Here is a 12,728-nt window from a genome sequence, read left to right on the forward strand (position 1 = left end):
AATTTTATAAACAAACTTAATTTATAATTAAATTATTTTAAATTTATTTTGAATCCAGATTTATTAAAAATTGAAAATGATTAAATTTAAAATTAAAATGAATTTAAATTGACACTCTTACATTTGATAATAAAAATAAATTTCATTACATTTTTAAATATATTTCATCATAACAAATACCATAAATTTGTAATTAAATTTTTATATTTATTATACAGCATGATTATTTTCTATTTATTATTATTTTAAATATTTTATCATGTATTATCTAGGTTAATATAAAATTAGGTTAATATAAAATTCAACCCCTGTTAATGCGTCAAGATAGGGCACAGGACTAATCCTTGTTTCCGTGACTTTGGCCAGTGCCTCAAAGTTTTTTGTTTTTATATTATATTATATTTGTGTTGGTACTTGCAACATGTGGATAACGATAGGGTTAATAGCACCCAGAAACAACTATGTTTATTTAATAATTTATAAAATAAACATAATTTATGTTGGTTACGAATGAGCGTATGGGTAATGTACTCAATGTCAAACGTAATGATTGCATTTCAAAGACAAATACCATTTTAAAGATAAATAACTAATGAATTATGTCTTAGTGACTATTCTTATAAGCCGTTGACGGGACATCATTGACTCCTTCCAATCGTAACTGTACAAGTAGGGAAAACAGGTTTCCTCACTACGGACTTTTCAGTCGCTGGGCACCGTGCGTTGAAGGCGTGCATGAGGGCTGAGATGCTGTTGCACAGAGCGCGTTTGCAATTTGTTAGCAGGATGATTTTTGATGGGCAAATTGTTTGACGGACTGTGAATTTTTTTTGGTAAAACTTGCAAAATTTTGGGTTCAAATTATGAACATAGGTAGGGAGGTTGGGAAGGTGTGGTTCGTTTTGAAAATCCATAAGAGATAGGTAGGGAAGTTGGGAAGGTGTGTTCTCTTTGAAATTTATGACTGATGGGTTTGTTTTGAATTTTCAACTTTATTGAAACACTGAAAAAAATCATATGCCGAGATTTTTTGAAATTCCATGACTGATGAATTTGTTTTGAAATTCCAACCCTACTTGCTAGGTTGAAACACTGAGAACCATATGACCTGCTCTGGTTTACAGATTTAATTTTAATTACAGTTTACCAATCCCCCACCTCGCTCCTCCAGGAGGAATCAGCTGTGTACACATTGAATTCAATGTCTATTTTATGCATACAAGAGACCGAATGGTGCGTGGAAGTTTATCTTTCAAGTTTTGATGATGTCGAAATAATAGTTTCAGGATACCAATTCCAGTAGACTGTCCTATTTCAGGGTTTCTGTTATTGAAAGGAAGCCTTTACTTATCTTTTCCAAGCAACTTCGTCCATTTTGCTGGTAATTCCCAATCCCAATCGCTTCCAGATCATTGCTTCTTGTGTCTCTCTGATCTAACTCTATCAATTTTATAGCGGCCTGTATCCCATATTCATCAGAAACCTTTACATACCTTTGCTAGTTCCAAGATCATGAATTTGGATACTTATATTTTATATTCTGCTACTTCTTGCAAACGGGTAACTATTATCTTCCATTTGATCGGCTTACTATCCATTAGCAGTTTTCCTTCGGTTATATCAGAGGTGCGGTCATATACATGCAATAATGCTTCTACTTACTCTGATGGAAGTACATTTTCCAGCAATTTGAATAGGGTAATGGGTGATCTTGTGAAGAAAGCACCTCAAACAGGGTTCAACACTTCTTTCTATGGCAAAAGTCCTAACAGAATCTATGGCCTCCTCCAGTGCCAAGGTAACATATCTAAACAAGACTGTTCAATCTGTTCACAACAAGCAAACGATAGTGTTATACAACTCTGCGGAAATGAAGTCGGGGGTCGAGTATGGATGGATAAGTGCTTCCTGCGATACGAGAACTTCAACTTCATTTCGCAGGTAGCAGCCGATGGGTTTATACTGGAGAATGTAAACGATATTTTTTTTTTTTAACACTAGGACAATCCGTAACTGGTGAGAGTTATCCTGGGCAGGCCCAGGATCAAATCCAACTGGCTGCCACTATAAACCTAGGCTAGGTGCAGCAACTTGCAAGCCACATATAGCAAGAACTTATGCCTCAACAAGAGCCGAGACGTCCACTCTGGGGTCGCCTACTCTTCTAGCCAAGACACAACAGGCCATGTACTCAACAAGATTTGAACCTCCATCTCGTGGGTTTCACCCAACGAAACTTACCGTTAAACCCCATATCACTGTACATGTAAACGATATTAATACTGGCCATCTAAAGACTTTTAGGGCCGCTACATTAAGTCTCCTTACCAACCTGTCCTATAAGGCTTACAATTCCGCAAATAAAGGTTTCGCTGAAGGATCAGCGCCATATACTTCTATTGGCACCGTTTACGGTCTAGTTCAGTGTTGGAGAGATCTATCCATCGCGGACTGCAAATCTTGTTTGCAATCCGCCATTAATGGTGTTTACGGCTGTTGTTCTATGAAGCAAGGAGCTCAAGCACTGTATGGAAGCTGCACAGTCCGATATGAAATATACCCCTTCTTTGACGGTAGTTCTGGAGGGAGTAGTGGCAGTGCTAGTCCTCCTCCACCCTCAGCCTCCTCTGGGCCAAACCCTCCCAGAGTAGCTGCCCACAATCCGGCTAATGGAACTTCGCCCACCACGTCAAGTAATCTCTCTCTCTACTGCTACTTTTATCATTCGCCACTCTTCAGTATTATACAAATTGATTGCAATTTCAATTTCTGTAAATAACATATTGCATGATCTACTCTACAGAAGGTTCTTCTTCAAAAATGTTACCCATAATATTGGGGATCGTGGGAGGCGTGGTTCTAGCGTTAATGGTCTGTTTGTTTGCCATGTGGAGGAGATTGAAGTCTGCCATTTCACCCAGGCAAATAACCCATGCGCAGAAGGAAGGTAGAATCTGCACTTTGGTCCTCTGTTTCGCATGGCCAAACTTATGTTATCTCATCAAATGAGATTCTCATTCACCTTTTTTTGGTGTACACAGAAACACAGGACAATGATCCAGAACCGACGCTACTCAAGCAGGAGCAAATTGTCTTCACCTTAGAAGCTCTCGCAGAAGCAACGGATAATTTTGATGAAAACAAGAAGCTTGGAGAGGGAGGGTTTGGCCCTGTCTACAAGGTATGTATGTACCTATTATTATTATTAGCATATGAAATTGCATGACTTAACGAAGATGAAGAGGGTTTTCCCATGGGTTGTTGATAGGGTTAATTCTTTCAGGGAATAACCAGAGACGGAAAGGAAATAGCAGTGAAGAAGTTGTCTGTAAGATCTGGACAGGGAAAACGAGAGTTTATGAATGAAGTGCAGCTTGTAGCCAATGTTCAACACCGAAATCTGGTAAAGCTGCTTGGGTGTTGTGCCGAGGGACCAGAAAGGTTGCTGGTGTACGAGTATTTCCGGAACAAGAGCCTTGACACCTTTCTGTTTGGTAAGTCACTTTGGACATTTTTTTGGTTGAACTTTTTTCTATATGAGCAACAGTGATTGGAGATAATGGAGATGTTAAGTGAGTAGGCCTTTGCCTTGGATATTTGTGATGCAGGCATGGAGATTATACAAGCGAGGGTGTCTTCTAGATATGATAGATTCCACATTGACCGAAACATGCAGGCAGGAGCAAGCTTTAAGATGCATTCAGGTTGGGCTTCTATGTACCCAAGCAGATGCAGGCCTCCGTGACATTAGATAATCCAACGAAGCCCGCATTTGTAAAAAGTAGCGACAGCAGCCGCGGAGGATCCACAGCAGGCAGCTCTAGCAGTGGGATTCAGCAGTCACGGTCCTCTGCCACCGTATCTTATGTGTCGTCTGCCTCTCCACAGAATCCTTTGGTTCCTTCCCTAAATGATGTCACCATTAGTGAATTGGAGGCTAGGTAGGCACAAAATCTTCACGGCCCATTCACCGCTAGTAAATTGGAGGCTAGGTAGGCACATAATCTTCACGGTCCATTCTAAATAAAGTGGGTTTCAGACTATTGAAAAAAATAGTAATGTGGGTTTCAGTGGATAACAGTATTTTAATGGATGTGAAAGTGGTACTTCAACATCCATTTTGTTTCTGCACATATTTCCCATTACTAAAATCAAGTCATAGAAGGCTGGCCTTCGAGATTCAAGATTTTCGCGGAGGCATTTATTGATTAGAGCCATGGTAGAAGCTTCTTTCATGCCCACACAACTCTGAAATCAGTTATGCATAATAGCTGTGGTAGTGATTAGTGAGCACCTGCTGTGCTTGATGAATGAATGGCAGATGTATACACTTTATAAATTTTACCCAAAATTTTATCATTAGCGTACCATTCAGTATATTTGAAGGGTTATCTGGGAATCTGGGATTTTAGTCGAATGCCGCTTTCTGACAAATTTGAAGAATTTCGTACGGTATTCATGCTGTCAACCATTTGTGAGGCACTGAATTCTATTTGGCGGCAATGTTATAGTCTCTTAAGCAAGTGCACTGTGATTATGTGTTGTTAATTTATTAACAAAATTAATCCGGCCTCCATTGTAGTATTATTGTTCTCTTGTTTTTCTTTTACTTAATAAAATATGATATCTCTGTTCTATCTTACTGTATAAATATTTCTCTGTTTTATCAGAAAGTGCTTCCAGTTATAATGCTCTGAGTAGTGAATCTGATTTCATATTTAGATATTTTCCAGATATCTTAATAATTTTATTAATATGTGGAGTTTTTATATGAAATAAAGTCGATGACTAGTCAACCTCGAAGGTTTGGCTTATCCCAAAAAAAACCAATAGCTTCATAAGAAAAGTGAAACTTCAGATTATGCTAAATTATGCCATTTAAATGAAAAGTGAAACTTTAGAGTGTGCTAAAATATGCAAGTGAAGTGGGGCAGTATCCACCAGAGCAGGCGTTGAGAGTGATCATAATTGCACTTCTTTGCACTCAAAGTTCTTCGGGTGACCAACAATGTCGCAGGTTTTGGGAATTCTAAGCAACAATTCAGAGATTGGTGTTCAGCCTACACAATCAGCGTGTATAGATACCACATCAGAAACCTAAGCAGCTTGAGAAGGTGATACCTTTTCACGTTAAGTAAGTAGATTAACGGATGCCATGTTTTGGTAAATTGTTTAATTATTGCTTTATTAGGGCGATAAAATATATATACAATCCAGCCATGAATGATTTGAAAAAGATTTATATATTTCACGCTTATAAAAACATATCAAAGTTATAAGATAACTTGTTCGATCATGAGATATATTCATATCTCAAGGACCACAAAAATTGACATGCAAATATATAAAATTTTAAAATAAATTATATAGATTGCTTTTAAAACAAATATATATGATTTAAGAAAATAACGTGGTATAAATTTAGGTTTTGGATTATATGTATATAGAGGGGTCGTATTTTATTAGATTTTTTTTTGTTTGTTTGAAAATTTAGTAATAAAAAATATGAAATTTATAAAATAAGTGTTATAAAAATGTGAAAAAGTAGATTTGATCATGAGATATATTAGAATGATTTTAAATATATATAATATTAAACAATATTAAATAAAATTGATAGGCAGAGTTTGTCAAAGATATATTTACCAAACAAATTAATATATGTATTTTTAGATTATGATTTTTTTTTAAATGTATAAATGGATTAGTACTTTGAAAAGATTTTTGAGGCACTCCAATTCTAAAGATTGAACAATTTAAATTCGAGTATTCTTTTTAAATTCCTCTGAAATTTTGATCTATATAATGATTTGTTTTTTCTCTATCTGTTTTTTGCATTTAAAAATTCATTTTAAATAATCTCCATAAATATTTAATTTTATATTAAACTTCATAAATAATTTATTTTATATAATTTATATTTATTTTTTATATATATATATATATATATATATATATATATATATATATATATATATATATATATATATATATATATATTAAATGGTTAAATTTCATAAATATATTAAAAATTATTTTTTTTTATTGAATTTCGGTTCTCCTTCAATATTTAACCTTTTAAAATCAATTTTTAGACTGGTCTAGGAGTCTTTGCCTTCCTCATTTATCTCAGTGCTTTACACATGGTGTTAGGGTTTAGGAGTCATTAGGTCATAAACAGGAAATTAAAAGGTTCTTTAAGAAAACATATTAACTAAATTGAATTACATTACAAGTGGGTCATGTGATGCACTCATGAAGTTTGGATTATTCTTTTGGATTAAACTATATTTCTTTTGAGCACCACAAATAAAATCAAGATTTGAGAGGTCAAAATATATTTGTTTGTATTCAATATCATGATTGTAAAATAGGGAATAACAAATTTGTGGGTGTTATTAGAAATCATTGTAAGTAAAAAAAAAAGGTAATTAAACACCTCAAAATAGATTATATTTATAATATATTGAAATAGGTTCTATGTATAAGTAGTGTTAATTATATATTAACAAGATAAAATAGGTTGTGAGGTTACAAATCATCAACAATGTTATCAGTTAAGGAATTGTAATAATGTTTAATTCATTTTTTTTGTATTGAATGTTGTGGTAAATTAGATATTTTTAACTTAAATGAAAATGTATTATTTATTGCGCTCATTTTTAGTAAAGTTTAATTTTATTAGGGTTCATGTATTGGTATGAGAGGTTTTGGAAGATGTTTTAGACTAGTGTTCATGAAATAGAGATATGTTTTAGCATTTAATAATTAATAATTATGTGATTGAAATTTGAGCAAGTCTATATGTAAGAAAGAAATAATAGCCTATTTGGTACTTGTATGTCATTGGGAGACACTTTGAAATCAATATGGACATCAATGTTTGAAGTATTTCCTAAAACAAAGTATCTCATCATTAGAACAATACAAGTCAGATTAAGAAGTAAAGATAAATTTAGCCCCTCAAATACCCTTATTGCAACTAAGTTGTACAATGTTAAAAAAATTATCCATACTCATAAAATATATTTCAAAAGTTGCAACTTAATTTTTCTGCATTTTCTTTCTAGAAAACCAAATATTTCAGTGATTCAATAATAGAGAGTATACTTACCTTAAATAGAATTATGAAAACCTCTTTTATTGGTAAATCTAAACTTAACGTAGAGAGATATATAATATTTTAGATTGAACTCTAATTCTTTAATTTTATGATGATTTGCAATTATTTTATTTTGTTAAATGTTGAATTCTAAATTTTTTTATAATAATTTTACATATGTTTAATCCACATCTTTTTCTTTTTATCCAGGCTCTAAATAATATTTACTTTTAGTTTACTTTTTTAGGTTATTGGAAATATTATAAAGTATCATCTGAAATTGTTACTCGAACTAGGAATTTGATGGGTAAGAAATGTTATCTCAAGTCAAGAGTAAGGGTTGTGTGGACTTATGAAGACCCCCTTACACATCCCAAGTTGGATGGTAGAATCACAATAGACATCTCATGGATCCCATCTAATAAGAGATCCACCATCAATCATATACATCACTATAAATCTTAGCTTATAAATTTTATCCCCAAATAAATCATAATTACTATTGATAGACACTAGATGCACTCTTAGATTTTCTTGTCCTTTAAAAAAAATTATCAATATTTATTTGATTCTATCTCAAATTCACTCCACCATTTTCATTTTTATAAATTCTTGAATATTATTTATATTGTTCTTTAACTTTGTATTTAAAAAATATATTTTATTTATTCTAAAAAAATTAACTATGTTTTCACATAATCTCTTTTCCCTTTTTCTCATTTTCTCATTTTCTTGTTCCCTTTCCCCCTTTAAAATATAGGCTAGTTATTTTATTTTGTCTTTTTTGTTATATTGTTTTTGTTTTTAGTCAAAAATGATTCTTTTTGTTTTTAGGCTATATTCTTTTTGTTTTTAGTAAAAAACAATTGGCTTTCAATTAGTTCTAAAAGTTTTAAACAAATTTTCTAAAATCTATTAAAGTTTTGAAAAAAGAAAAATATTAAACTTAATATTTTGAAAATAAAAAATAAATTTTGAAATTTTTTAAATTTAAATTTATTTTTTCCATTGGTTCATATAGATTGAGTGGCTAGTTTTATTTATAGTACTCATATTAGTGTCAATATTTATGTCCAAATTTCAATGAAATTTCATGAGTGGTGAATATTTGTTTGACATGTTATTATTAAAATATTTTATAATTAAAATGTCATTAACAAGTTTTATTGATATTGACATATTATCATTAAACTATTTTATAGTTAAAATGAATTAGTTTATTTTTTTGTCAAAATGCTTTTTAACAAGTCAATTTGAAAGAGACATGCAACTCTTATGTTCACATAGAGTTTACATATAATATTAGAAGAAATTAATAATAAAAAAATATTTCGATATTTATCAAAGTAAATTATTTTAATATCAATCAATTAAACTAGACAATTTTTACCAAACACATGATTCAAAATTTTCACCAAATTAATGAAACTAGCACAACTAAATTAATAAAATAGTTGATATGTGTATTCCACTTATGATAATACCAATTAACATATATATATATATATATATATATATATATATATATATATATATATATATATATAAAATATGAATTTAAAAAACTTTGAATTAAAATTTAATAAACGACTCCTTGAACACATCATTTAATGGCACAACAATATAGTTTATTTTTAGATTCACTGTCATTCTACCTTTATATACATTTACACAGTTATTCAGTTATCAAAGACTATTTACATGTGTTTATTTTTTAATTTTAATCTTTTACATTAATGTTTTTTTTTATGGTATAAGGTTTGTCTAGTTTTTTTTGGTAAGCTTTGTAGGTCTACATCTTTATCATATCCAATATCTTGCTTAGATTAGGGCGGGAATTGAACAGATGCTTTGAAATAAATATTTAATAATAATGTTTAAACTATCATATAATTTAATTAATTGGTGTTTTGGAAATAGATTATCTTATGTTTACAAGCATGTGAATTTTAATTTGAAATTGAAATTTATGTGAAATTTTAATTGTTACAATGCATGTTTAGATTTTTATTCTTTTAATTCAAATTAATTTACACTTTTCTATGAATTACTTTTTACACAAGAAGCAGTACTAAACAAACGCTATATAGTAGCTACTCCTATCGCTTAGTTTAAACATAGCTAAATTATAGTAAAAATATTGAAGTCAAATTAGTGTTAAGGTTTAGAATTCTATCAATTTGAATTTTACTGATTCGTAAAGTTCTCATTATGCAATCAAAGAGGTCCTAATTTCAATGCTTATGTAAACATAGCTTCAAAAAACTATAATATGTTATGCTTGCACTTAAATCAAGGTTGTCTATCCAAGTCAAGAATTACATATTTTATTTCTTAAAATTTGAACTAAAATATTCAATAAAAAATTCTTTTAATATAATTATTAGCTTAGAAAAATATATAGATTTTATTTTTAAAATTTTAATTTATATTTGAAAAAAATAATAATAACACTGATTTATTATTTAACTTATAAAAATGCATATGTTTTATTTTATTAAAATTTGAATTTAGATTTTAATCCAACAAATTATTTTTATATACATATTTTTTTTAATTTATTAAAATTTGAATTAAAATATTTAATTAATTTTTTAATATAATTATTAGTGTATAAAAAATATTGGTATGACAAGAATGGAATACATTGCATTAATAAAAATTAATGATTGCAAAATCACAATTTAGGATGTATTTTGTAATAAGATATTCAATTTTTCAACCAATAATAATAAAAATAAATACTAATTTTTTTATTTATAAAAAAATAAAAAATAAAAAGTAAAATAAAATTAATATATAATTAAATTTTATTAAATCAAAACATATTTCGTATGTTTGACCTAACTAATTAAAGGACAGTAAGATAATAACAAGTTTACATATTACATTTAATATCTATTAAATACTTTTGTTTCTTTACTTTTTCTCTCTTTCCTAACCATTTTATATAGGGTAGTCTAAAAATTATGCTTTTTTGCCCTGAAAATTATGGAAGTTTCGGGCATATTTTGAAAAAATCCGGTAGGGATTTTTGTAAATCTAAGTAAAAGCTATCAAAATTCATAATTTTAAGTGTTCTAAAAGTTTTTGATGATATTGAATCCATTTTCACCATAAAAACATAATTCAAACAATGCATTTACAAGATTTTTTGAAATTTTTTACTTAAATATATTTGAGCGTCTAAACAATTCCTCTAACTTGTAAACCCCTCCTAAACTACTCCCTTTACATATTACACTTATTCTCTTTTTTCCTAACCACTTTACATATTACACTTATTCTCTTTTTTCCTAACCACTTTACATATTACAGTTGTTCTCTATTATATACTTTTGGTTTTCCCCTTTTCAAAGTTAAGTGAGTAATGTAAAATTCAACCCCTGGTAATGCGTCCGCATAAGGCGAAGTGACTTAATGCTCGTTTCCCGATAGTTAGTTAGGCCGGTCCCTCAAAGTATGATTTTCAAAAGTAAAATAAAATATTAAGGTTAGTACTTGTAACTCGTGTCTAAAGACGGCTTAATTGTGCTCACGGTAAAAATTAGAAACAGCTCTGATGTTTATGTTTATTTAATAACTTATATTTTTAACGAGGTGAGGGTTTCATGGGAATGGGTAATGTAAGTCACTGTTAAACGTAATCATTTCATTTCAAAGACAAATAACATTCTAAAGATAAATAAGTAATTAAGATTATCATTTATTTTTATAATTCGTAGACGCGGACACTTCATTGATTCCTTACCATCGGGACCGTAGAGTTGGGAAGACAGGTGTCCTTCCTGCGTTCTTTTCAGTCGCTGGGCACCATCTGTTGCAGTCGTGCCAGAGAGATGAGATAGTGTGGGAGAGAGAGCATCTGCAACTTGCGACTTTGAAACGCTGACAACAATAGGACACATCTCGATTCTTCTAAAAAAAAAAATCGAGATGTATAAGGGAAAAAATGACAAAGCTCGATTTGTATGACACATTTCATATTTCTAAAACGAATTCTATTCACTACCACTTTTTTCTATATTCTTTTAGATAATTTAGCAATCTCATAAAATTTCCCAGCTTTTATAAAGTCTAGACTTTTCCATAGAACTTTAAGGAATTTCTTTTTCGAAGATAGCCACACAAGTAGAAAATTATTCCTAGACTCCTCTTTATGAGGTCTATCACTTTTCTGTAACAATGTAACAATTCTTTCCGGATCCCAAACTCAAATTTAAATTGTAATTGATCATTTTGAAGGAAAAAAATTAACTCATCTTTCCTTTGTCCCATATTTTATTCTGCGGTTTTACATTTAAGTTACTAACATAATTTCTCTCAACTGACTGCATTCTATGATTGGATGTTTTCTTCTTCTTTCATTTTCCACAACTCATTAATATCTTTGTCGAATTTATTTCTTGACTGGAGATTGTTGATTCTTTCCATACATTTTCTGAATGTTGCTTCATAATTTTCCACAACTTATTAATTTATTTCTTGACTGAAGATTGTTGTCAATTTCCGCTGGTTGCATCTTCTTTTCAGGCATGTCAATTTTCGCTTGTTGCATTTTCTTTTCAGGCATGATCCTTTCGTATGAAACACTAATACTTTTCTCCCAACCAACCAACTTTGTCATCTCTATGTAACTTTCATCTCTTGCAAACCAGCTTTCTAAAAATGTCATCTCTTTTTCAAAATCTCTAAAAAAAAATTCTTTTGAATGTTGTGAACCAGGTTGGATTTCATCTTCAAGAAATAACATAGATTCTATCTCCCTAATCACAACTTCACAACTTCATGTTCATCATCCCTCTTTGTACCTCTTTTCATAAGCAATGGATTTAAGCATTTCTCTTCAAAGAGTTTTTCCCTCATTCACCTTCATTATTTGTAATAAAATTTTCATTCCGCTCTTCTTCTAATTTTGTGATAGTTGTAGGTAACTGTCCACCATCTTCCACATCTGCATTCACAACAAATTCATTTGTTTTTATTTACAATCTAAGAAATCAATGCAATATGTCTTTATTAAGTGCTTTATTGCTAAAATAACATTTAATAATTGGAAAATGTCATTAATTATTATTGATAGTGTCTATTAAGTTAAAATAGTTTGAATCTAGTCATTTTTTTCAAAAAAGGATCAAAGTTACAGTGTTTGAATCTTGTTTTTTATGGTAGAAATGGATTTAGCAACATTAAAGACTCTTAGACTTCCTAAAATCTTGAAACTTGATAAGACCCTTAGGGTTCTTAAAATCTTGAAATTTGAAAATCATAAGGTGGATTTCCAAAATTTCTGCAATAAAATTTCAATATCCTCCAAAAATTTCGATTGCTTTCTAGGCTAAATCGATACCTCTTTAAACTATGCAATTAGTTCAATATAATGGTATCATTTATTGGTATATATATATAATCATGTTGTTTTCAATACAATTCATCAGTTTTTAACTGATCGATTGGAAGTTTTCATTTATTGTTAATTGATTTTGAAATGTATTTTTTTTAATGAATATAAATTAATAAAAATATAAATATTATATGGCTTTCAAATTTTTTATGTGATATTTTATTTTTATTTTCTCATAAAGTTAATTTATTTTTTAATAGATAAATATAATTATATATATGT

The 12,728-nt window shown here is 29.9% G+C and overlaps 1 protein-coding gene across 1 annotated transcript; it reads left to right on the forward strand.

The window, feature by feature from the left end:
- The first annotated feature begins 753 nt into the window (after positions 1-753).
- Positions 754-4,512, forward strand: LOC149222887 (cysteine-rich receptor-like protein kinase 25). Its single transcript, XM_089383680.1, has 6 exons — positions 754-1,986; positions 2,030-2,693; positions 2,804-2,947; positions 3,042-3,181; positions 3,284-3,494; positions 3,609-4,512. The coding sequence occupies exons 1-6, from the start codon at positions 1,513-1,515 to the stop codon at positions 3,743-3,745; spliced, it is 1,770 nt and encodes a 589-aa protein (XP_089239806.1). The 5' UTR covers positions 754-1,512; the 3' UTR covers positions 3,746-4,512.
- Positions 4,513-12,728: the final 8,216 nt, after the last annotated feature.

This window comes from Pinus tabuliformis, chromosome Q, assembly GCF_031772625.1.
Source record: "Pinus tabuliformis cultivar Carrire ecotype Pingquan chromosome Q, CPIR1, whole genome shotgun sequence".
NCBI lineage: Eukaryota > Viridiplantae > Streptophyta > Pinopsida > Pinales > Pinaceae > Pinus > Pinus tabuliformis.

What these genes read in the sequence shown, in the direction of transcription:
- LOC149222887 (XM_089383680.1), top strand. Translation starts at nt 1,513, where the DNA reads ATGAATTTGGATACTTATATTTTATATTCTGCTACTTCTTGCAAACGG. An exon ending in AACTTCGCCCACCACGTCAA is followed by an intron (nt 2,694 to 2,803) that starts GTAATCTCTCTC and finishes TCTACTCTACAG; the next exon opens with AAGGTTCTTCTTCAAAAATG. An exon ending in AACCCATGCGCAGAAGGAAG is followed by an intron (nt 2,948 to 3,041) that starts GTAGAATCTGCA and finishes TGGTGTACACAG; the next exon opens with AAACACAGGACAATGATCCA.